General features: G+C 41.9%; 1 protein-coding gene across 1 annotated transcript in view; it reads left to right on the top strand.

Moving 5' to 3' along the window:
- Nucleotides 1–7,514, top strand: part of clmpb (CXADR like membrane protein b) — a 57,074-nt gene extending 49,560 nt beyond the window's left edge. Inside the window, exons 7-10 of the mRNA XM_073495218.1 lie at nt 1,659–1,826; nt 3,153–3,275; nt 3,783–3,924; nt 7,119–7,514. Of these exons, the coding sequence (XP_073351319.1) occupies nt 1,659–1,826; nt 3,153–3,275; nt 3,783–3,924; nt 7,119–7,455 (770 nt within the window). The 3' untranslated portion in view covers nt 7,456–7,514. The remainder of the gene's footprint in view (nt 1–1,658; nt 1,827–3,152; nt 3,276–3,782; nt 3,925–7,118) is intronic.
- Nucleotides 7,515–24,252: the final 16,738 nt, after the last annotated feature.

The raw sequence follows: 24,252 nt of genomic DNA, 5'->3' as shown, positions 1-24,252 counted from the left end.
GGGCTGGTAGCTGGCTTGGCATGAGACGGCGTGCGAGTGTATGCGTTTGTGAGCGCGCCAGAGTTTATGCGTGCCTCCAGTGGTTGTGTATGTGTTTATGTGCGAGCTTGCGTGGTAATGCCTGGATGCCTGCACTGTTCTTGTTACAGAGGATTTGCATGTGCAGATTTTTGACTGTGTGTGTTTGGCTGTGCATTTGTTGTGTTTTTCGTTTTTGTGTGTGCGTATGGGCAAATACAGGTGTGTTTGTACGTGTGTGTGTGTCCGAGGTTACACGTGCCAAATGCTCCCGCGGTAGCGAGGCCTAGCTGACCCTGACAGAGCTGCGAGATGCACAGACGGACGGAGAAAAGAAGAGTTAGACGAACAAAGGGAGAGATACACTTAAGCTATTCTGCATTATGTAGCGGCTATCACTTACGCACCACATTTTAGCTTTACAGAGTTACTTCTACTGCAACTTTGCTGACAAGCAGCAAAGCCAAATACACAAAAGTGGCTAATATGACAGTGTAAAAAAAAAAAAAAGATACAGAGTAGATGTTTAAATTTAGTTCACCACTGATCTAAAAATATGAGAGGGGGAAAGTAGTGTGCTGTTTTCCTGCTTGTGTAGCTTTGCAGTGCCTCTCGGCGTGCATCTAAACAGAGCAGCTGTACAGTGCTCAGCAGGCAACTGCTATACTGTACTTTGCCTCCAGCTACTGGACTATGACCAAACCTTTGACCTGTGGAGAACATATTACCACAAGCGTTCACAGCCGCCAGCTTTGGGGTCACATTGATCCATTCCCTGTGGGACAGTTTGTTTTTTATCCTGTGTGTGTTTCATCAGCTCTGTGCTACATTCACCTTATTAAAGAAAAATTACACCAGTTATGGATATAGATAGAGAGCTTCAAATAAAGTTTACAACGCATGTCTAACATTTCAACTTTATGCAGCCTAACAAGCCATTTGTGTTATTATAATCTCACTTTTATGCCTTTGCTCTCCATTTTATGTAGTGTTGTATTCTGAGGTGATATGCGCTGCTTTTTGGGCTGTTCCACTTGGTTTTACGTTATGGAATAACTCATGCTTTAGTGCATTTTCTATTTAAAGAGAAAATCTATTGCAAAATATAATTCAGCTCATTCTGGACACTTTGAGAATAAAATCATCACTAACCGATCCATCAACTATGACTGGAAGATTAATTTTATGAACTCATAGAATATTTGAACTTTTATTTTATAATAGCAATAACAGTACAAAATTATTAAATGTGTCTATATTTCATTAAACAGGCCACCGTTTGAGTACCTATGAGTCTCTTTTTCATTGTCGATGGAAAAACCACAAAAAAAAGCAAAACATCATGTAATGTTTTTGTTTACAATGTATTTGCATCTTTTTTACTTCACACTTAAAACTTAACAGTACACATTACTGACACAGACATTAGACCAGACAATATTTACTGTTCCAGTCTTTCTATTACTTTTCACTTTTATATCATCACAACACAACGGGTAGAAAGCGTTATCTTAACGGTCGCAATGCTAAAATCAAAACTAAAAATATATTTGCCCCCGTGCGTTCAAGAGCAAAAGTTTCCTTGTCTGTTCCACATTTTCTATTAATGTCTCTCTGATGTCTCCCGTGTGTTCCTACAGTCAAACCCTCCAAGCCGAGGTGCTGGATGGACGGCAAACTCCTGGAGGGCAGCGACGTCAAGCTCAGCTGCAAGTCCAGCGATGGTTCTGAGCCTATCAACTACAAGTGGGAGCGAGTGCTGGACAAAGGCAAGAGCCTGGGCAAACTGCCAAACCTGGCACTGATAGGTAAGGAAGATAATTGGCACTACGCTGACATGCTGACTCATCATTCAAGCCCTCTGCAGAGGAATGCTACCAAGATTCATTTTCATATTAGTGATTTTTATAGGCTGCATTTATCCGAGGAAGTGCTGAGCACACTGACTCTCCTTCACCTCCTCCCAACTTCATGCATTCATACATTTGCAGACAGTGACCACAGCATCTATGCTCTCCTAGTGTCTGATACACCAGATTAATTAACAGTTACAATGCTTTACTAAAGGGCACTTAAATAGGCTCAGATTGTCCCAATTAGGCCACTAATTCTGCACGCTTTCTTATCTTCAGACCAGTACCAGTGCTACCATCTACTGCTAAAGACCGCATTATGCATGCTACATTTTTTTTCCCAGGAAATCAAACAGAACACAGTCCTGTGATTTCTAGTTGTACTCTGTTGGGAGGAGTTATATAAACACGAGGACCCAGGCTGATTTTGTGATCTGACGAAGATGTCTGCGACATTGAAATGTCAGCCTGGCTCTGGTGAATTATACCTGCATGCATGAAGTCGGTGTGAACACAGTGTTGTCTTGGATTGTGTGTAAAGTGGAGAGAATCAAATGTAATACACAGGACTGGACTGGCAGCTCCCATTACATTCTGTACCAAATGAAACATTGGCTTGGTAGTCAGCCCGAGGCGCACTTCATTCACATGGTGAGGATTCTGGCATTCCTCTTGGATCAAAACCAGGCAAATCTGCCTCAAAATAGCGACAGAGACAGTTTATAGCAGAAAAGCTAATGGTAGGGCAATTCTCCCGACTGTGTATTCTCTAAACCGGCACAAACACCCCCGAGTGCCAACCTCTCTGTCTCAGTTTTCCCTCCAGTGCTCAACTGGCATCCGTGATGACACTTGCGCAGACAAAAACCTTCAAATTAATGACCTCCACCAAACAACACCTGTTCAGTCTAATTAGTTTTCATTGGACGATAACACACAGCGTCAGCAGCCATTATTTATGGGTCTGGTGAAAGGTAATATCACATGGTTGTCATTGGTTGGGATGACTAAATATCCCATGGGGCTGCGGGGCTCCATCGCTCTCTGAGACACGCTCCTGCTACTCACCCCAAGTCCTCCTCAGTGTGATCTTAAATAAACACTCCATCAATGTCTCGCCCTCCCTCATGCTCTTCCTTCTATCTCTCTGTCTCTCTCTCTCCAGCCATAATATACATTTCAATTGTGTCTCCTGTCCTGCAGATGTAATTGACTTGAGGACAAAACAATATACAGCAGACACTCGCGCACAAATAGCTAACCGCTGTTTCATTTCCCCAGATCTCAAGAACCCAGAGATCGTGACCCTGAGGAATCTCACCATGGACAGCACAGGAGTCTACAGGTGCACAGCGAGCAATGACGTGGGAGAGGAGAACTGCACCATTGAGGTCACAATGCAGCGTGAGTTTTTTTGGGTGGCGAGGGAGAGACGACCTCGCAGCGCTCACCTCACACCAAACTGCCACTCTGATTGATGGTTATTGTTTCACACTGCAGCTGGAAATACATTTATTCCCCTCCCTGCCTCTCCATCCACCTCCCCACTCTTCCCCCCCAGTGCTCCAACACTACAGGGACTGCACTAAACCTAAACTTGGTGGCTACTGGTCACCACCTCTGCCCCATCCTTTATGTTTCACTGTCAGGCTAATACATTTCCAGAGAGGCCCAGAACAGTAGGGGTCATGTGTGCCGAGAATGACACATATAGCAGCTCAGCAGTTTGGTGTTAAATTGAATTTGAGCTCTGTGGCACGACTGCAGGCAGTGCAGAAGGATGTCCAGTGAACGAGCATGGATCATAAGTATTTGTGGATTTGAGATTAAAAATGAAAACTGTGAATAATACCTGACAATAAGTGACTCCAGCGCTCATCACTCATTACTTCCTTCTTTTCACGTTCACAGATGTGAGGGATGTAGGTATGGTGGCAGGTGCCGTGGTGGGAATATCCCTGGGTGTCCTCATTGTCATATTAATCATCTGGCTCGTCTTCCGGAAGAAAGAGAAGAAGAAGTACGAGGAGGAGGAGACTCCGAATGAGATCAGGTTTGCTCATCTTCTTTTCTTCTTTTCTTTTTTTCACCTCGACTGTTCTACTCGTTCAAATGCATGCTAGAATGCTACAATTGTGCGGACATGTGGGGTAATGAGTGCAGATAGTCGCGCGTGTTCTTTCATTTCTGTATCTCTGTGGGGCTGTTGCTTTGTTAGTATAGCTGCACTTTTAATGAGTTCAAACCTGTTGCAGTCTTGTAGAAACCACCTGCCACTACACTTGTTCTGCAGATAAACACTAGCACAGCTCTAAGTACGAACCCAATGTAATATTGTGTAATTACATGCCTTTAAACAATGTGATATCCGCCTTATCATGTTTCTGATTATATTTGACTGAGAAGGGAAATTTACATAAGCCATGTATTATTAGCTGATGCAGTAGGATATCTCACGCTAACACAATGTATCTCTGCTAACAGAGACAGAGGCATATGGGGTATAATGTGAAAGAAAAAAGATATCTTGCAACAATATAAATATAGGTTGGGCCACCTGGGGCTGTGGGCAGTGCACCTGGAGACGTGGGTGCTGCAGCATCCATACATCCCAGAAGTATGATCTAAGTAGGAGATGATAAACATACATACTGTATGAAAAGTTGGCAGATGAGTCATGAAAAAACAAAAAACAGTCAGATTAACAAATAACCTGAGTTTTATGTCTACATTCTCTTGCTTTTTTATGCAAAGGTTTCAAGGTTTGCGGTATCTTTATAGTACCCAAGGGTAAATTTGTTGTGCAGATGGGAGATTGAGCATTCGTGAGTTAAAAACAAGACATCACAGCAGTACAGATTCAAAGAACACCAAAAGAAAATACGTTGCAACAAGATCATAGTATCATAAATAGCCTCAAAGTATAAGAACTCATAAGGTCATAAAAAAGTGTTTCTACACACACACACTCACTCAAAACCTTAAAGTGTCATGCATAGGTAAAGTTAGTGATGTAATGTAACTAAGTACATTTACTCAAGTATTGTACTGAAGTTTTAAGTTGAGGTACTTGTACTTTACTTGAGTATTTACAATTTCTGCTCCATTCCACTACATTTTGGAGGTAAATATTGTACTTTTTACTCACTAAATTGAATTGATACATTTATTTTGTAGTTACTTTGTTTAAATTAGCTTTTATCAATCAATCGACCCATAGTTTACAGTATATAGATATATCTAAATATATTTATGATTTACCTGTACAAGTACTTTTGATACTTAAGTACTTTTATTGCTAATAAATTACTTTTGATAGTTAAATACATTTATTATCAGATACTTTAAGGCTTTTACTCAAATACTATTTGTATGGGTGACTTTCACTTTTACCAAAGTAACATTTTAACATGATATATTTACTTTTACTCAACTGTGACCATCATGTACTTTCTACAACACTGGGTAAAGTGTATAATCTTGTGCTACCTTTGTCTAGTAGTGCAGTAGCTGCATCTCTGTAGGTCCTTTAAGTATTTTATAGCATATGAACCCAGTTTGAAAACTAGACATGACTTTGTAAAAATAAAAAGATATACGTTATTATACTGATCACTGATATGATATTACAAGAATTAAATGTGCCATGCCTACACATACTGTAACTGTAAATATCTGTGGTTCCATGCAACAGTGCTTTCTGACTCTGCTTAGCAACTGCTCAAAAAAACTATATAGCAAATAACAGATTGTAAATAATAGATAGAAGGATAGAAAATAAATAATAGATAGAAAACATGAAATGAAACACAAGTAAGTCGATTTCATCGTACGTCTGATCTACAGTAGCTGCCGTTCAGCTGAACATGGGCTGGTTTGGAGTATCAGCACTGATTTTAACACACAGTGGTGCATTAACCTGTGTGTGTATGTGTGTTACAGTAATAAACACCAGTTCAACTGAAACCACTCTAAACCACAGGTACAGTGGTCGAGTCAAATGCTAAGTGACACAGCCAACAGCCCCTGTGCGCTTGGATGTGTTTGCTCTCTGCCTCTAAGCCTGCCTATGCGTGTGTGTCTAAAAATAAAAACAACTACAAGGTCAAGTGTCCATCGATTATCTTTTAAGAGCCTCCTTTTTTCACCTGTCTTTGTGTGTGTGTGTCTGCGTGGCATCAGAGAGGAGGGACCACACTGTTTTGTGGCTCGCTCTTAAGCCTGCGTGCATCGGAGGACCCCGTGGACCGTTAATGACACTTGTAGAGAAGCGACAGCATTTTTTTGTGACAGACTGCAGTCGGTGTAGGTGCATATTTACTGATGTAAGGATGAATTATGTAGCATGGTTGAGGGGCAGCTTTGAGTAAATAATGTAGATGTGATGAAGTGTTTTCTGTTTTTATGCCATGTTAAGAGTCTGAGCCGTTCCACTAATGTGCTCGAGCAGACCGCGGCAGCTTTAGTGACGCACGTCTCTCGGGAATGGATTTAGAAGCAACATCACTGCTGTTTCGATGTTGTATTTTTTTTTTCTTCCAAGAATTATAGAAGTTTCTGTGGTGTGTATGAGAAGGTAGCCAGCCATGAGAGGTTTTCTATTTCTGACCTGCAGAGAATCATCAGCCTGATATCAGTGGGATAATATACCTAGTGACTTCACAACCTGCACACCCTGGTGACCCGGTGACGTGATTTATAATAACTGCAAAGATCCACTGCAATTTCAATACCATCCACAATCACAGCATAAATTGCTTTAGTTTGGGTGATTAATGCTACAGTCACAGTCAAAGTTGTTTTTGCTGTGCAATTTCTTTTCTTTTGGGTTGTTTTGTAAATTTTTTATCCTCCTTCAGTCCTGAAAGTTTTCATTGTGTTCTCAGCAAAAACTTTTTTTTTTTTCCTTCAACAATTGTATCTGGGGAACTAGTGATTTCAGCAGATTTCATTATTCCATGCAAATGTGATTCACAAACTCAGGGGCTGGGGGGAATCTCATGAATTACATGAGGTCCCCTCATAATACTACTCCCCTGTGAATAGGGTTAGGTTCTTAGAATAAGTGTGGATTGTGTGTGTGTGTGTGTGTGTGTGTGTGTGTGTGTGTGTGTGTGTGTGTGTGTGTGTGTGTGTGTGTGTGTGTCTGTTTGTGTGTGGGGGGTTCCTCTATTTTTAGATGTACAGTTTTTATAAAATAAATGGACCTGTCATCATTATTTGCTCTGTGTGTGTTTCTAACCACAGGGAGGATGCGGAGGCTCCCAAGGCCAAGCTGGTGAAGCCCAACTCCCTGTCCTCGTCCCGTTCTGGCAGCTCGCGCTCCGGTGCCTCCTCCACCCAGTCAATGGTGCACAACAGCGCCCAGCGTGGTCACCGCCCCCGCCCACCCGCTGTAGCAGCTCTCAAGGAAAATGGACAGCCTCCAGGTTTCCCCCAGTCCCCACCAGCCTACACTACAGTGGTGCCCCCCAAGACCCCCGAGCCCCCTGCGACTCCCAAATACAACTCCAGGAACATGTCTGGGCCCACACCCCCGACCCTCATGGTGCCCGCCCAGACCAAGGCCTTTCAGACTGTGTAGGACTGAAAGCCGACCCCTTTCCTGCAGCCATGTGAGACTCCCCTCCCAGCCCAAGCCCCCTAGCCCCCTCCCAAAGACTAAGACTCTTCTTCCATAAACAAAGAAATGCAACTAGTTAAAAGGATGTAATTAAAAGAATCAATACTCTAAGTCCAAAAGTACTTTTAATGAATGCATACTTAAAAAGGGAAAATAAGACATGCTTGCCCCCTTCTGAATTACATAAAACAACAAAACAAAAGAAAAAACAAGACCGAGATGCAACATCGTTTGTGTCTCACGGCTGAAGGCAGAACTTATTTTCCGAGTTCCTTCTTTTGGCTTTGGAAGGCACAGGGAAGCACCGTGTGCAGTGAGGTGGAAGAAGCCCCCCTAGTAGTGCTTTTATTTATTTATCAAATCAAACGGTTAGGCATGCAGTGGAGAAAAAACAGAGGAGGAAAAAAAGGGAAGGAGTAAAAGCTGGATAATAAAGTATATCCGAGCCAGGTACCAATGGAGTCGCACTGCTGCTGCGCTTTGGTTGTCGACAAATACAAGATGGATACAAGCGGGGCAGAAACACGGCGGAAGTGAACGCACGAGTGTCAGACAGCTACTGATTTCTTTCATCCAGGAGCAGGAGGCGGACGGGGGAGGTGTTTGTGTGTGGGGTGAATCTCTGATTCATGTCACCCTGCACCTCCGACTCGCTGCTCTCGGCACCTGCTCTGAAACCACAAACCCCTTTGCCTCCCATGGGCCGGCCCGATTGTGCCCATCCATGTGGACGGCAGAGTGCGTGGCGTGTGCATCAGCCGCCTCAGTGCACAGCGGTCCTGAGACTGACTCAGCTGGCTCGCGAACAGCTCATCTGCTTTACCAATCAGCAGGGGAAACTTCAGGTACAAGGATGTAGCATTGACAGTGGAGTCAAATCAATGGAGTTGTCGCCCCCCCCCTTCCCTTCCCTCCCACATCCTGTCTCCATCTATGGACATCCTTTTCTGGTACTGAATATCTTCCTTGAATAATTAAGTAGTATGTATTAGGCCTATAGCGAGTCAATACTTTAAATATAGGGGATAAGCATCTATTAGACCAGCTGGACTTGTTTTTCTTTTCTTTTGTTTCTGTTCTCCTGTGTCTCTTCTCTCTGAGCAGGTTGTAAAGGGTGACAGACAGCTATTTGTCCATTCATCCATATTAAGAAGTGCCACCAATCCCTAGGATGGGTTATTATTATTGTTGTTGTTGTTGTTGCTTTTTTTTACTCTTTTGTTTACCTGCTACATTTCTGAACTGAAACCAAAATCTGTCACCATGAATGTGTGATGTACAAAGACGGTGGATCCCATTAATTTTTCAGCTCCCTCTGCCCTGCTGAATCGATATTCGAGCCAAGGCACAAAGAATTGACTTTGACGTTCAATTTTACAATTACAATGTCTGAATGAAGGGAGCGGGGAGTTTGATTCTGTAGACTTCAATTGTATAGGGTGTGTATGGTATCATTGTCAGTACTCTCCCTGGATCCATGACAATGGAGTGGCACTCGATTGCTGTCTCTGTGAATCACCGGCTCCTGCTTGGTTATTGGTGGAGCTGTGCTAGCCAATCCCCACTTGTCGCATCCAGTGCAGTTTGATTGAAAGTATCTGAAAAAAAAAGGGCAAGTAGCCTATCTAGTGTGCCTTTGCAATCCCTCTTCCCTTTGATGGTTTCTTTCTTTGTCCTTATCTTCAGCACACCAGTGGTTAAGTCTCTGTTCACATCCAGCTTTGAGGGTCAACAGTAGCAAATGCTGTGATATACAACTCCACAAACTTGCCCTAGTAATAACAGACGCAGCCTAGGGAGCACCAAGCAGAGTGAATTATCCATGGTGAGAAAGCAATCCCATGCCATGGGACAATGTACTGTACATTCTGTAATCAGTCTTGTTTTATATTGTACATACAGATAGATATACTCACATGATGTCATTTAATTTAATTAATAAGGGTATGTGAGGGGAGACATACCCCTTACAAAAGAGTCAAATGCGACCCAGGAGTGAATTTAAACCCTGTGTTTTTTGTACACATGTGGTGCTAAGAAGTGAAGCCCACCTTATCTTTGAACTCAGTATTCATGTGAAACAAATATTATCATATGTAACGGAAGGTATCTTCACATCTACTGGCCTGATTCTCACGAGATGTATGGATTTCACTGATCCCCTGAATACGGTTTCTTCTGATTTTAGTGACACAGTGACCTTTTCCTTGAAATTGGGCATTGACAGGTCATCTCGGAAAGTAGCTGTCAGATTTCCATAAAATATGCTCGGAGTATTCGCAGTCAGCACATAATGAATATTTCAGTGAAAGCTGACCTTTAATCTGGCGCACCATCCGGCCAAAAAAATTTCCACTTTTGCGCGAGATAGATCAAAATCCAGTGGCAGGTTGCCATGAAATTTAGCGAGCACGTTCATACTATCAAAGGAAACAGGCTTGTTTTTATTTTAATGACTCCATGGCCTTTACTCTCAGGATATGATGAACTATTTAAGCGCCCAAAAAGAGCAAATTATCACTGTGTGGAACAATTTAATATTATAGCTTATATTAATATATTGCATCTTGTAAAACCTGTCACATTTGACGACTCAAAAAGTTTCGAAAAACAACATCTGTCCGAAAAGCGCCCGTGGTTTGACTTCACACGCTGGGTCTGACGTGTGACTCCACTGTAAGGGAAGATAAAGAAAAATGCCTTTTATATTCAACTAGAGACAGCAGTTCATATTCGAGCAGGGAAGCTACTGCGTGCGTGCGTGTCTGTGCGTGCGTGCGTGCATGCATGCATGTTTGTGAATGTGTGTGTGTGTGTGTGTATGTGTGGGTGTGTGCATGTTAATTCAGTATAAGCCCTTGGGCCACACCCACACATTCTCATGTTAGCCATTCAGTGAGCAAGAAGGATCCAGTCAGGCAAAGTAACCTCTATCCAAATTGATATGACTGCAGACTGGCAGTGTTTATTTGAGTTTTTCACTGACTTATATGCCTATTGCACATGGCTTCACAGACAGCAGTCATGTTTTTGCTTGTGGGGGTGGTGTCTCGAGACTAAAGCACGTCCATAATTCATAACTATTGTCAGCTCTGGAGGCCACTTGTACGCTCCCTCCCTGCTCTAGCTGTCTCTTAACATAGAATGCACTTGGCCCTGGGTGTACTGATGGCATCTCAAGGCACACAACATGCACACGCACGCACACACAGGACAAAACAGGTGAAATTTGTATATACACACACATAAACAGGTGCACGTGGCACATTCAGGTCCACACGGAAAACACAGGTGTGTGCTTCATGCACATTCACAGTTGCACATGCACTCATGCGCATGCAAACACACACAGTTTGCACAAACAAAAGCCAGAACAGCCACCCTTGTTATTTCTGCTCCTTCAGAATCAATTTGATGGATCGAATGTCTGGAGGTATTACGACTGACTGATGGAACCAGGATACTAAATGCAGCACAGAGAGGGACACTCTACACTGCAGCACCCAGGGGACATCTACACACACACACACACACACACACACATACACAGATACACAATAACAGCTACTGTAACAAAACTCACACATGCATGCATGCAAACACACATGCACTCAGAAAGACAGACACTGCTATGCATTTTAACAATCTGGATAGCATATGCTTTGAGACTTTTTGTCATGGGAATGTGCGTGAGTTGTCCTGGGAATCAGGAGAGGTATAACAGGATTGATATTGAGCCAGGGCTGTAGGCTCCTGCCATTGAAATTCCCTCCACCACAGATGAAAGTAGCAGTGGAGGTGGAGGATGGGATGCAAGTCTTCCAGCTGTTAAATTCCTCCAAGCTTTTTGATTTGCTTTCCAGCAACTGCAAGTCTCAGGTGGCAGATTCCCCAGTTTATGAGCCCTCGCGTTGCATCTCTCCGCTCATGTGTGCAGCTTTGTGGCCTGACAAAACTTGCGCTCTTTCCAACAAATGAATTTTAAGGAGCTTTTGTCAGCTCAGTCGAGGGTGGAGGAGGGAAGTCTTAACACACCTCAGAGTGTTAGCAGCACATCCAATACCATTCTTTAAAACAGTATCCATCAGCACTATATATTGTCTTATTATCAACACTCAAAGGTGCAGTAAACATGAAATCATCCATGGTTATCCTGCGTTATATGATAGGAGTATGAATCTCATGTAGCCACTATGTTTTACGTTCTATGAAGCAGTTCTGTTTCTGATTAAAGCTGTTGAGCAGGGCAAAGCGACGCTCAGACTTTGGGGTTTGGCCTCGTGCGTCAGTACAGGGGAATGTGATGTATTGTTACTTTTGACGGAGGAGATGGACGGGGCTGAAGTCAACCTCAACAAGGAAAGCAAAGGCACCTGCATGTCATAGGAGATTGAGCAGATGAACGGGAATGCTTTGCTTTGATGTAACATAACTGTATTCGGCTAAAAACAGAAAAAAGAAAAAGAAAAAAAAAAAGAAAATCTACAATTGTAAATATATTCACAGAAAATTTTATGAAGCTTTATTTTTGTCTTCTTTATTTTGAACTTATCATCCATGTACTTTGCACTTTTTTGTGTGCTGTGCTCATCACCGGCCTGTACGGGATCTGTGTGGTTGGCTGTTTCTCTCGACTGCATTGTTTCGACGTCAGGGGGAGACACGATCAGCGCGGCGTCACTAAAGGGAAATGTAAGACACTTTGGTTTTCTTTAATCTCATCTGGTTTTTCTGCCGTGGCTTCTCTTTGGTTTTGTAAAACAGTACAGAATTCTTTTTGTTCGTTCGTTTGATGAAAACAATCCATGTAAATATCACAATTAAAAAAATGTATATTTTTACGACTTCTGAGTTATTACTCTTTCATTTGCAAATAAAATATTCAATGACAACTTAAACGATGTTGTGGCATCTTGATTTCGATTTTGAAAAATACGAGGCAAGAGTAAAACCATGAATTTAACATGACAGAGAGACAGACGTGTCGTGTTCAGCTCAGGTATTTGTAATGATTACTTTGGAAAACCTTTCTTTCGCAGTGGGTTTGGGAGCCGATGTAAATGATGTTAATGGGTAGCGACAGGGTCAAGGCCTCTTTTCATAGTCGTTACTCTGTAAGGTACTGTACATACGTATTCTCGTAACAACAAATTCAGTCAACTTGAGTTGGCTGACTCAAGGGACATTTGACAGCTGCCAAAAAGCGTGACATTGTTAACCTACTTGTCAGAAAAATCTAACCCGGAAGGCAAAAAAATAAGCAAACATGGATATTATTAAAAGTCACAAGTCTGGAAACATCCTTGTGTTTTTGAAGCAATTCCTGCTCACAGTTACATTACATGACTTTCACAATTTAGGAAATCAATCTAAAATCTTGTGATGTGCTTTTTTTACTATGCAAGCGGCATGACTCTAAACATTAGGGGCAATGCTGGTAATCGCTCATTCTGTGTATGAGTGTAAACGCAACATGACACCAGCAATCGGTTTGTAGACAACCGTTTTTAAATCTCAATTTTGGCATTAATGGCTGTCACCATTATGGGGGGGTTTTTTGGTTATAAATGACCATATTTCGACATGATGGCGGAGCAGTGGAGGATATCCTGATTAGATTTGACCCATTGTCAGTCACAAACTGACAACTTTTACCCTAAACTGGGTCATAATTTACAAAATAAGCATTATGTTGTATTAAAGAAGGTTCGAAACTAGTGATTGAGACCAAAACCTCATTAGGAAACATTTTACTGAGCAAGAAATAAGGTAATTTTCTCATAAGCTTACATACAATCCCACTTCTTTTTTTGCAACCAGTGAAGTCACCCCCGGCTGGCCATCAGAAAGAATGCAGGTTTTATGCACTACCACACTGGCCAGGGCATCCTCTATTTTAACTGTCTATGATCTAATCTGATCTAATATATATGTTATGTTTTCCACCATAGAGTCTTGCTCACAATCTATGTAACCATCATACATATATAATAACATAATGTTTAAAAACACAAAATAAATCCTAATAACTCTAATGATTGTGAGTTTTCCTGTAACACCGCCACTAGCAGGTAAAATATTCCACTTATTCTAAGAATAAACTGTATCAACACTGACGATGTGGATTTGTACAAAATATATAATTCATGTACTCCACAGGATGAATTGTAATAACTTTGCTTTCAATGCCAATATCTGAAAAGCAAGCAATTCAGCTTGAAGAGTGTAGCCTCAACTCTAAACACTGTTAGAACAGCTAGCAGTGATTTGTATTGCCTACTTTATATTTCATGTGTGAATATAGTTTCTTCATGCCATTCAGGGGCCAAAAATTGGAGATGCTTGAAGAATGTTTTCTGTAGATGCACCTAAAGATTCAGTACTCCTACCATGATAGATTAATTAGATGCTTGAATATAGAACAATACTAAAGGTATTTCATTAGAGATATGGATGTCCCTGTCTGTGCAGCTGTTATAACTAAGTGCGTCACGTTATGTGGTCCTTGAGTGGCTGAGGATGCAGCACTTGGGCGGGGGGCTCCTTCTTCTCCCTCCTTCCTCCTCAACATTCTCTTGATCTCCAACGTGACGCTCTCGTCCGTGGCAACAAGGTCAGCGATATCTATTGACCTGTCAGGCACTTATTGACTGACATTCATCTCTTCCCTCTGAAAAGTTCCTCTTATGTTGACAATCTATTGAGCTGCCAAGATGGAGTGTCTGTGTCAACCCTGGTTGGAGAGACCGGGTGTGACTTTATCTCTGCCTCAAGGATGCACACAAAAGGTATGAAGTCGGGAAGTCACGAAAGTAGGTTGAACAAGTGGAAATGAGTTAATGCACATGAACCAGCCACGGGGGACGATACAATTACTAGTGTGTTCTCTGACATCTGTTTGTGGAGGAGTTGGCTGCAGACCGCTCGCTAAATTTACATCTTCTCAAAACACGGCATCCATATTAAGCAAGATCAGATTTTCAAGGCCAGATCACATTCCTCCTCTGTCTGCTCCATGCCTCTGTGCCCATTGTTCCACATGATTAGTCATGTGTGATGACACTGTCAGAAACCCATCTCACTGGCATTGCCCATGCACACACACACACTCAAACAAACAAACGCAAACACACACACTCATTAATGCATGCGTTGACGTCATTCGGTTGTGGCTTTGACTTTCTGAAAACAAAAAAAAAGGTGCTGATTTCCAGTGTTACAGATGATTTTGTGCCTATTTAGCACACATTACTGGTGCTGCAAATCTTCTAGTAGTGAATTAACACGGACACTCACACTCTAATTAGCCCAAATACAGAAGTGATAAAAATATGTCATCTCACAGATAAGGAATATTTTCGCTCTGAGCGAGCTTTGTAGCCTAATTAATACCAAATCGTCTTTTGCTCTTGGTCTCACTCTATAATCTACAAAGTAAATACTTGGAGATTGCAACACAAGGCTTTCCATAATTGAAGTCACTTATATAATTGCACCCCCTGGTGTTGATTGGGGATAGCTCTCTTGTTATCTGAGATGCTGATAGGCTCTTAATGAGATGAGAGAAATCATAAGTCACACATCAGACACCGTCAGTCGAGATTAGTTAATCAGAAATCTCATGTGTAACCTATATAAAAAAGAAAACGGGAGCTGCTGGCAAAGTTTGGAACACGATGATCTAATTTCAGGAGCTGAACTATGTTTGCGAGGCCTGGATAATATTCTCCTCTTCCCTGGACATTGAACGTATAACTAATCAGCAGATCTCATTTCCTGGGTCCCCACAGATGACTGTAATCCAATTTAGCCATGACCATTGTTTAAAAATTGTGAAAGAAATAGAAAAAGTTACCATTTATGCTGCGATCCACTGGGCACAGTTGTCCCATATGGCTCAGTGGAAGAATACAACAGTAATATTGTTGGTGGGTCTCATTGGGCACAGGTGCTGCACATGAGTGGCTTTGCTTAAAGCTCCCTCTGGTGGAACCTGATGTGTACCAAGTGCAGCACAATACAATGATGACTAGGAGTGCAGCAGGGAGAGTCTACATGTTGCTGTTTCCATTTTAATAAAAAAGAATGTGCAAGTGTTTTATTAAGATAATCTGATTGGTATAAAAGCACAGTATTTCAACACACCACTGATAGAAATAAATTGGCTTCACTGCTGTCAATCCTTTTGATTAATACTGTGGACTTCTAGCAGCACTTTGTGTGTCTTTGCACTGATTATTTCTGGGTAATGAACACTGCTCTGTGACCCACATCCAAAGTATGTTTCACTCTCCGACAACTACGCTAATTACGGTGCTGTCATGAATTTAGATGGAGAGGTTAATAGCATGCTATTTCTGACACTCCTTCACGGCTGCAATTCCACTTTAAAAAGTTGAGTTGCATGTATAGAGAAATGATCCACTGGTGGAGGCTACATTCAAACATTCAACAACCTGACACTGTTCTACCTGACAGGCCCCGATTATGATTAATGCACCTGTGACATCCCTGATAAATGTGTGCATCCATTTACTTTGTGATTCTTCCCACCTTTACAGCTGAGAGACTGCTGCTTCACTGGAACAACTGTGATGTGTTTCATGTAGAGCCTTTACCATAATCAGGCCGGCGCAGGATGAATCACCTTGTTTGCTGCCGTGTCGACACACGCCTGCGCGCTAGTGTTCACAAGATACACAGCCAACAAGATATCGTAATATTCAATAATTAAACTATTTTATTTTCTCTATTAAGCAGGGAAAGCAAGATGCATGAATATTAATTTAGTCAACAAGAGTCTTAATTCTGAAAGCCATTAGTCCATCTAATTGAAAAACGGGGCAATTAATGATTCAGTATCTTTTAATGGAGCGTGCAAGTGAAATTAACTGTCGGCTAAATTAGACAAAGGAGATCCATAATTATGAACTCTAAAGAGAGAGCCACTCAGCTGAGGATTTCACCTTCAGACTCTGTGGTTTAACACGTGTTTTTGTTTTCACTTACAGGGTGCTCATCTGCATGTGGCTCCTAATATGCCCCACTTTATTACCACAGTTTGCATCATTTCAGAATCCATTTTTTAACATGGCAAATCCACTCTGGACACAGCAGACAGTGGCGGATGTTCACTAGCTCACCAGGCAGAGGGGCTGTGCAAACTGCAGGTGCAGGCAAACAGTCAGTTTAACCTTATTTCATAGATGATTAATCAATCTAATGAACATGTACTGTAACTAGCTATAAACTATGTGCAAAAGTTGAACCTATACCTGAGGATGTATTTAAAGGAGCTCTGTAGGATTCTGTGTTGTGCTGGAAGCTGGTCGCTTGTTTATCCTGGCGGACTACAAATATGATCTAACCTTAGCTGCTGTTGCTTTCTGGGGAGGGGCACTGAGACGAGAACGTGCAGAAAGTCACATCATTTGGACCGTCACGGAAAATACAACCCGAGTCCTCCACAGTCCACAGAAATCCACATTCCAGCAACATTTAACAACTTCAACAAGTCGTCCACAGGCTTGTACAGGCAACAATGAAAACAGGAAAGGTCTCCTTTTTCATGTCATGTTGCAATCTGCTCACATATGGCCCATAAAAAGCTATTAATACATGTACATTTCTACAAAGTGTTAAATCGAGCCCCTTTAACACACTTGCTATGAGGACTCACCATTAAAAGATCATTTAAATCCTGTTTGTTACATGTAGTAAATCATCTGTGCTTGTGTCGAACACGTTGAATCATAACCGTAACAAGGTTACAAGGTCTATTTATTGTCAAACACGAGGGTTTAAAAAGCAAAACTATGTTTGAATCCTTTGTTCTACATCTATTTTAGTGTTGATGATGAACTGAGGAGCGTCACAGCCTGGGGAACAAAGCTGCACCACAGTCTGGTGGAGCGGCAGCGGACACATCTGTATCTTTTGCCCGGTGGCAGCAGGGTGAACAGACTGTGGCTGGGGTGGGTGTTGTCTTTGAGTAGCCTTTGGACCGATCTCACTGACGCTCTGTAGATGGGTACCAGTGATGCTTCAGAGCCCTCCAGCCCATGGGCCGTGCTCGAACCATGTCAGTTTGTGTTTCCAGTCAGGTAAAAGTTAGATTCTGGCTCGGGAATTAAGCCTTTATTAGTTTTCATGCTGTGATTACTTTCAGGTAAACCTCCATTACCCTGCCAGAAAAGTATTCATTTATACTTTTCCAGCTTAAAAAGTGGCAAAAAAGTGACTTATGTTCATGTGAAAGTGAAGCTCCTGTATTCAGTGACAGTGAAACGCCTCAATAGCCCACTTCTGCATATCCAATCTTCAGTCCTCTACTCTAGAGACATGCTAAAGCCTCTGAAAGACTTTTTTTTTTAGTCACAAACATTGTGCTAATGACAGGTGAAGCACCAAGTGAGTTACATAACTTTCTCAATTAGCTGACAACCCCCTCCTGGAGGACACCTGCAGGTCCCCAGACTGTGCCACCTCTCCTCACAGCCTGAGACTGCTCCAGCTGCAGGTTAATAATAGTGTCGCCTGCCTTCAGTAGGTCGTATCTCCGCACTTGAACACAGAGCTGCGAGTTACCAAGTGTGTTAAACCTCGTCAACAGCGCGGAGACTGTGCTACAGAGGACATGGCCTTTGGGCATCTGATCCCTCAGCTGAGGCTGGAGGAGCCGGCGGAGGACGGGATGTTCAGGGGCATCACCTTCCGCCCCTTCCAGCATGGACAGCACCAGCGCGGGAAGTCAAGCTCTCCCTGCAGCGACAGGAAACGACACAAGTAAGATTTTCTGTAAAGAGGTTTGAGGGGTTTTAGGCCTCCGGGGAGGAGAGGAAGTCCTGAATGCACAAGGCGATTATTGTCGGTGATGTTGAACGGATTAAATTTTTGGGGGGTGTCAAGAAATACAGCCGCAGCCTCCCCTGCCTTATAACTGTGGTGTAATGAAAAATAAAACCATAGTAATCCACTTTAAGAGTGCAAATTCAGCCCTCGTCCTCGCTGTATTTTGAATGTCAGAGATATAAAAGTGTCAGAAAGGGAAGGGAGAAAGAAAGAAGCTACGCTAACCTGCCCAGCAGCAAACAAGACACAAGTTAGCTAGCTTAGTTAAAAGTTAGCTTCTGAACAAAGCCTAGCTAGCAGGCTAAAACAAGCTAATTGAATGTGTGTGTGTAGAGGAGAGTAAATATGTAAAATGAGTGCTAATGTTGCTCTGCGTGCATTGGTAGAAGTCTAAGTTTGGCAGGTCTTTAATACGTTAATCCGGCCTGTAAGTGTCTGTTAGCTTGCTAACTTCACAAAACCTTTCAAACTTGCCTTGTGACCTGACAGAATTAATGTTAATTCTGCTGAAACACATTACAGAACCTTCTGAAAATAGCCACCGGTTCACTGGAGCAAAACATTGGATAAATGTGGTTAAACTTAGTGCACTTGTGTAAATTACTATTGATTAATGCGGTTCCTGTTAGTGTGGATGAGATGATAGGTCATCCCCAAAGGCAGCCACAGCTTTTCCTGCCCAGCTGTTTCCAGTTGTTCTTAATCACAGTCGCTGATTGTAATGTGGGAATTGAAGGTGGCAGATAGAGCTTTGTCACTGCAGACAGTTTGGCATGTCGTACTTTGGAAAAGCACAGGTAAAGGTGTAAATGATAGCATAGAAAACAGCTCCATTCTACGGAAGCCCTAAAGGGCCATGCATTCATACATTTTATTTCCTCCGTTTTCCTGTGATAACGAGTTAATTTCATTTGTTTTCTCGAGATCTCAAGTTATTATCTCGAAATAACAACTGCCGTTTTCCCGAGATAACGGGATAATTTTCTCGAGATCTCGAGATAACGGGATAATTTTCTCGAGATCTCGAGATTTCGAGATAACGGGATAATTTTCTCGAGATCTCGAGATAACGAAACTTTGTTTTCCCGAGATAATGATATAATTAATTTGAGATCTCGAGATAATGACTGTGATATGATAGGCCTGAGATTATAGAGACGCCCGGGACCTCGTAGCTGGTCAGCTATGTAGTTAACGACGACATTAGGCTCACTTAGATTGCACCGCCGATATAGCTGAAGCCTTGCTAACCGTCTTTGTAGATTACGCACAGTAATGTGTATATTATCTGTAATAGCAAGGCATAATGCTATTTCAGCCTGTGTCAGGCCTTGATTGAAAAGATATGTGACACGGTGATCGATATGCTCCTGCTCCTCTGACATTGCTACACTGAATGATGTTTCCTGCAATGATTTAATATACTACACTATCGTTTTGTTTTCTCAAGATCTCAAATTAATTATGCCGTTATCTTGGGAAAACGGCAGTTGTTATTTCGAGATAATAACTCGAGATCTCGAGAAAACAAATGAAATTAACTTGTTATCACGGGAAAACGGAGGAAATAAAATGTATGAATGCATGGCCCTTTAGGGCTTCCGTACCATTCGTCTCAGTCTCAGTGTTGTGCTTGCTGACTCGCTGTGACACTTGACGGAGCTGAGCCATCGTTAATGAAACTCGTTTTGCCAAGTCAAAGTCTGCTGTAGAAAAAGATCCGATGACAAAACCTATGAGGTTTTTCTTTACAGATTAAAGCCTGCTAAACCTGTGCAGCATGAAATATCCATAAGATATCGCTACAGTTAACTGTCTAGACATAAGGCTACAGAGACCGTGGAGGTCCACTGTGAGTGAGTGTACTTCGATGCGTTTTGACTGTGTGCAGTGTTAATGGTGGAAACATGACCCAAAAAAAATAGAAAATATCAGCATGTAAATTATCCTAAAGGTAATTATGTGTCTGGTGTTAACTGAGAGCACCGTGTCTGGCACCACAATGTCCAAAAGAAATGAATAAAGTACTTCAAGATAATGAAAATTAAAACAAACCTTAGACAAACAGTGTGTGTCTAATAACCGTTAGAATGATGTGTAGAGAAATTGTACTTAAATAATCTGAAACTGGAAAAACACATTTTTATCACAAATATGTTTGTTATTGGACTTCTCTTTGGTGTGATTTTACTTTCTTATGAAATGAGAGCAGACATACTCCCAATTTTTTCATGATCATTATTTCGAGATTACAGGTTAATTATTTCATTATCTCAAGATAATGAGGCCAAGGCCAACTTCTCAAGATAATGAGATGATTTATCTTGAGAAAACTATGTTTTTGTTTTCCTGAGATCACAGGATAATTATGGGATAATTATCAAGAAACAAGCACAACACCTCGTTTCTTCAAATAATGTAATAATTGCCTTGTCATGTCAAGATAATGGCATTAAAAAACAATTGTAAGCACGTCGGTTCTTGGCTTCTGTATCATTCAGCGAGAGGCTGATAGAAAGTTTCACGAGTTGTGAGCTTTAGTTAAGGTTTAAGGAACTTGTCTGTTGCATGTTACAACACGACGGTGGTGAGAGATATGCTGTGAAACTGCAGACATCCCTGCCTGTTGCTATGGGAGCTGTCACCTGGGACAGTTAGGATCTAATTGGGGCTTTGTCTAATATGAAAACTGGCTGTTAGCAGCCACAGTGGCATGATGATTAGGCATCCATCTCCTCCTCTGTTGAACAGTCATCAACTGCTCCAATGTCATGAATCTATCTTGTGATTCTCTGGGTAGAAATGATGCATGCCAACTGTGTCAGAGCCAGATTACACAGCTCAGTGATAGTGTTAGAGCACTAAGGGGCATCTGTCTAATGATGTGTCTTCTAAAAAGACCTTCTGGGCTTGAAAAAAATTTGTTCTGCACAATAATCAGATTAAACCCAAAGTGTGAAATGTGGCAAATTTTTTAAGACGTACCCTTACTCTGGGCTAAAATTCACATGGGTACTTTGAACCGTAAGGAGCTGCTTCAGTGTTGTTGCTTTAATCACATAGGAGCCATGTTACGAGGCAACGAAACTGAGTGTTTTAGTGTGTGTATGTGTCTCACTTCGACTATTGCTGGAAGCAGTACAGCGCAGACTTTTCTGCTAAAAAACAATCGCTGATCACCATCCTTAGTGCCCTATTAACCATCACACTGCTGAATTTAGCACAGAGAATGTCTCCACACCGAATGTGTCCACATTTTTTGGACATCATGAAGCATTTTAATGTAAATGGTCTCCAGGAGCATGCCCTCCCCCTTCAGAGAAAGAATGGGTGACATTAAGCACACTGTCAGCTCCACTGAATGGTGCCTAGTTGTCACTTGTCAGGTGCCCAGGCTCGTCTCAGGTGAATGTAATTTGGGGTTATCTGTAATTGTTGTGCCAGCCCCTCTGGCTGTCTCTGTGGCAGTATACACAGTAAAAATGTCACTGTGGTCCTGACAGTTTTTTGAGCTACATTGCTGCTGTTTCTCGCCGTAGGCTGGTAATAAATCCCCAGAATTATTCATCGCTGAATCATTTTTTCGCATTGCCTGCAAATATGATTGCTGTCATCGACCAAATGATGATGGGATTCACATGTCAGATGATAATGTGACAACTTAAGCTCATGTAAGTTTTATGTCAATGCAACTTGTCGCATGGGTGTTATTTTGAAAACCCGTAACTTCTGCTCTGCTCTTTTGCTGCATACTGTCCAGGTTCAGTCAGCAGGAATTTTACTGCCAGTTGATTAAATTGCTCTTAGGGAGGCACTAATAAAGAATTCATCTTGTCCAGCCCATAACACGTCTGCTAGGCTGGCATCAGTCCAAATGGATGAGTATGGATGTTTTCTTTACTTCACCTACTCATTTCCAATCAGTAGAATTAACAGCTCGCCGCTGCCAACCTTGATGTCATACTGTACCTGTTTGGGTTACTGAGGACAGGGCTGGAAAGAGACAATTAATTAAAGAGCTAAAAGAACAATGAATTGGTTTTTGCACAATATCATATAATATAATAATATGATTTAGTTTTACAGAATATCATATCTCTGTGTTCTTTTAAATCCTGTTCAGCTATGTATTGATTTAAAGGACCTGTTGAGCTGTTACAAATTCAGATATATCCGAAAAATCCTGTCCATGTGTGATTATCCGTAAACAGGTAATAGGTAGGCCAAAAAAATATATTTTTATCTTTTTAATCTTAATTACGATCCTTGATCTAAATTGCAATCTTTTTTCCTCAATTTTGAAATGCCCTATAGACGACAGCCAGACTTGAAATAGCAGCACAGATCTGCTAGTCAGTCAGGTTTATATAATGTTTGGAAACAAGTAAAAGGACAGATAGAAGTAGATTCTGGAGGCCAAGATCAATCAGGACACAAGCAGATACTTAACTAAACCAACAAACAATCGCTTGTTTTGCGTTCTTAATAGTTGTATATTGTTCACAAATTGATTTTTACTTATGTATATTTGCGGGCAGACAGAAAAGTATGTATTTGAGTCACATCCTGACCTGTCAATCCAGCATTGAGGCTGTGTAAACTGTTTCAGTCATCCTTTATTCACCGTTATAACCAGCAGTAGCCAGTAAGCTAGTGTCGCCATGTTTAGAAATGTTCCTGTTGTCATAAATGTCAGAACCTCTTTAGTTGAGCTTGCTACATTCAGAGCCCACAGTGCTCACAGCTAACACATGGCCCACGCTGATGGCAGTGGACCTGGCAGAGGTGACGCACATCCTGCTTCACACAAGGTCAGGGGAGCCCCACACTGTCACGAAGTTCCCAGCTCATTTTTTTATACTGCATCAAATATACAGGCTAGTGAGGCAGAAACAGCTAGTAGAGGGTCTACTGAGACATGGGCTGTGGTTGAGTTGTCTTTTTTTGCTCAAGAAGGTTTCTAACTGAGTGAAATGGCCTGGAAGTATCCAAGTGGCAGTGATCATAAGAGCTGGTCAGACTTGTTCAGTACAGGGTACACTGGACCATCCTTTGTGAAAGGAATGGAGATAATGCCCTCCCACAATTCCTTGAGGCAGCAACATTTAAAGAGATGGACCAATCATCAGCTGTCGCATAATGATGTAGCCGAATGTAAGCGGATTCTCTTAGCACCACTGTTCTCTTTTCCTAAGTCCTTGTGACTTCTCCTTTACATCTTTCCTTGACCTCATGCCGTTTTCCATCAAGGTCAGGGAAAAGGCACAGGACGTCATTTTTTTCACTATTCGACTGCAGCAGTGGCCAAGAATTACAGTTTTTTTTTTCCAGTGTCATGGGTCAAAACAAATATTGTGCATGGTGGATTGGACTGACAGTGGCAGTGCACACATTTACCACACACAAATACGCACAGAATACAGAAAGTGTGAAATGAAAGTGTTTAAAAAGAAGTTGGCATCATAGTGCAAAAACAGCAGTCACTGTAATTGGGAGAAAACAGAGACAGGCGGCCAGTTGGAGCCATTAAATCACCAAAAATGTGAATCTCTTAACTATAAATGTAAAAATACCCCTTATGGCTTATCTCAGGTTATGCTTTGACCCTTCCTCTGAGATGCAGGCATCTATGTACTTTAGTAGTCTTAGAAGGATATGGAAACATGTACATTTCTAATCAGGCTGTGTGTGATATGGGGCCTGACTGTTTTTTAAATTATTGAACTGTGTCAGTTTGAGCTCTGCGTCTGATTGCGATGCACTTTCTTCTTTGTCACAGCACCCTACATGGAAGCTGGGACAGTGGATCCAGTGTGGTAGAAGGGTACTAATGAGGACTCAGTCAAAGCCGTGACTGGTAAATGAGGCAGATCCAAGCCTTGGTCGAGGAATTGATCTTTTCTTTTA

This window comes from Pagrus major, chromosome 2 (genome assembly GCF_040436345.1).
Source record: "Pagrus major chromosome 2, Pma_NU_1.0".
Classification (NCBI taxonomy): Eukaryota; Metazoa; Chordata; class Actinopteri; order Spariformes; family Sparidae; genus Pagrus; species Pagrus major.
The sequence above is the reverse complement of the archived record's forward strand: the minus strand, read 5'-3'. Positions and strand labels throughout refer to the sequence as shown.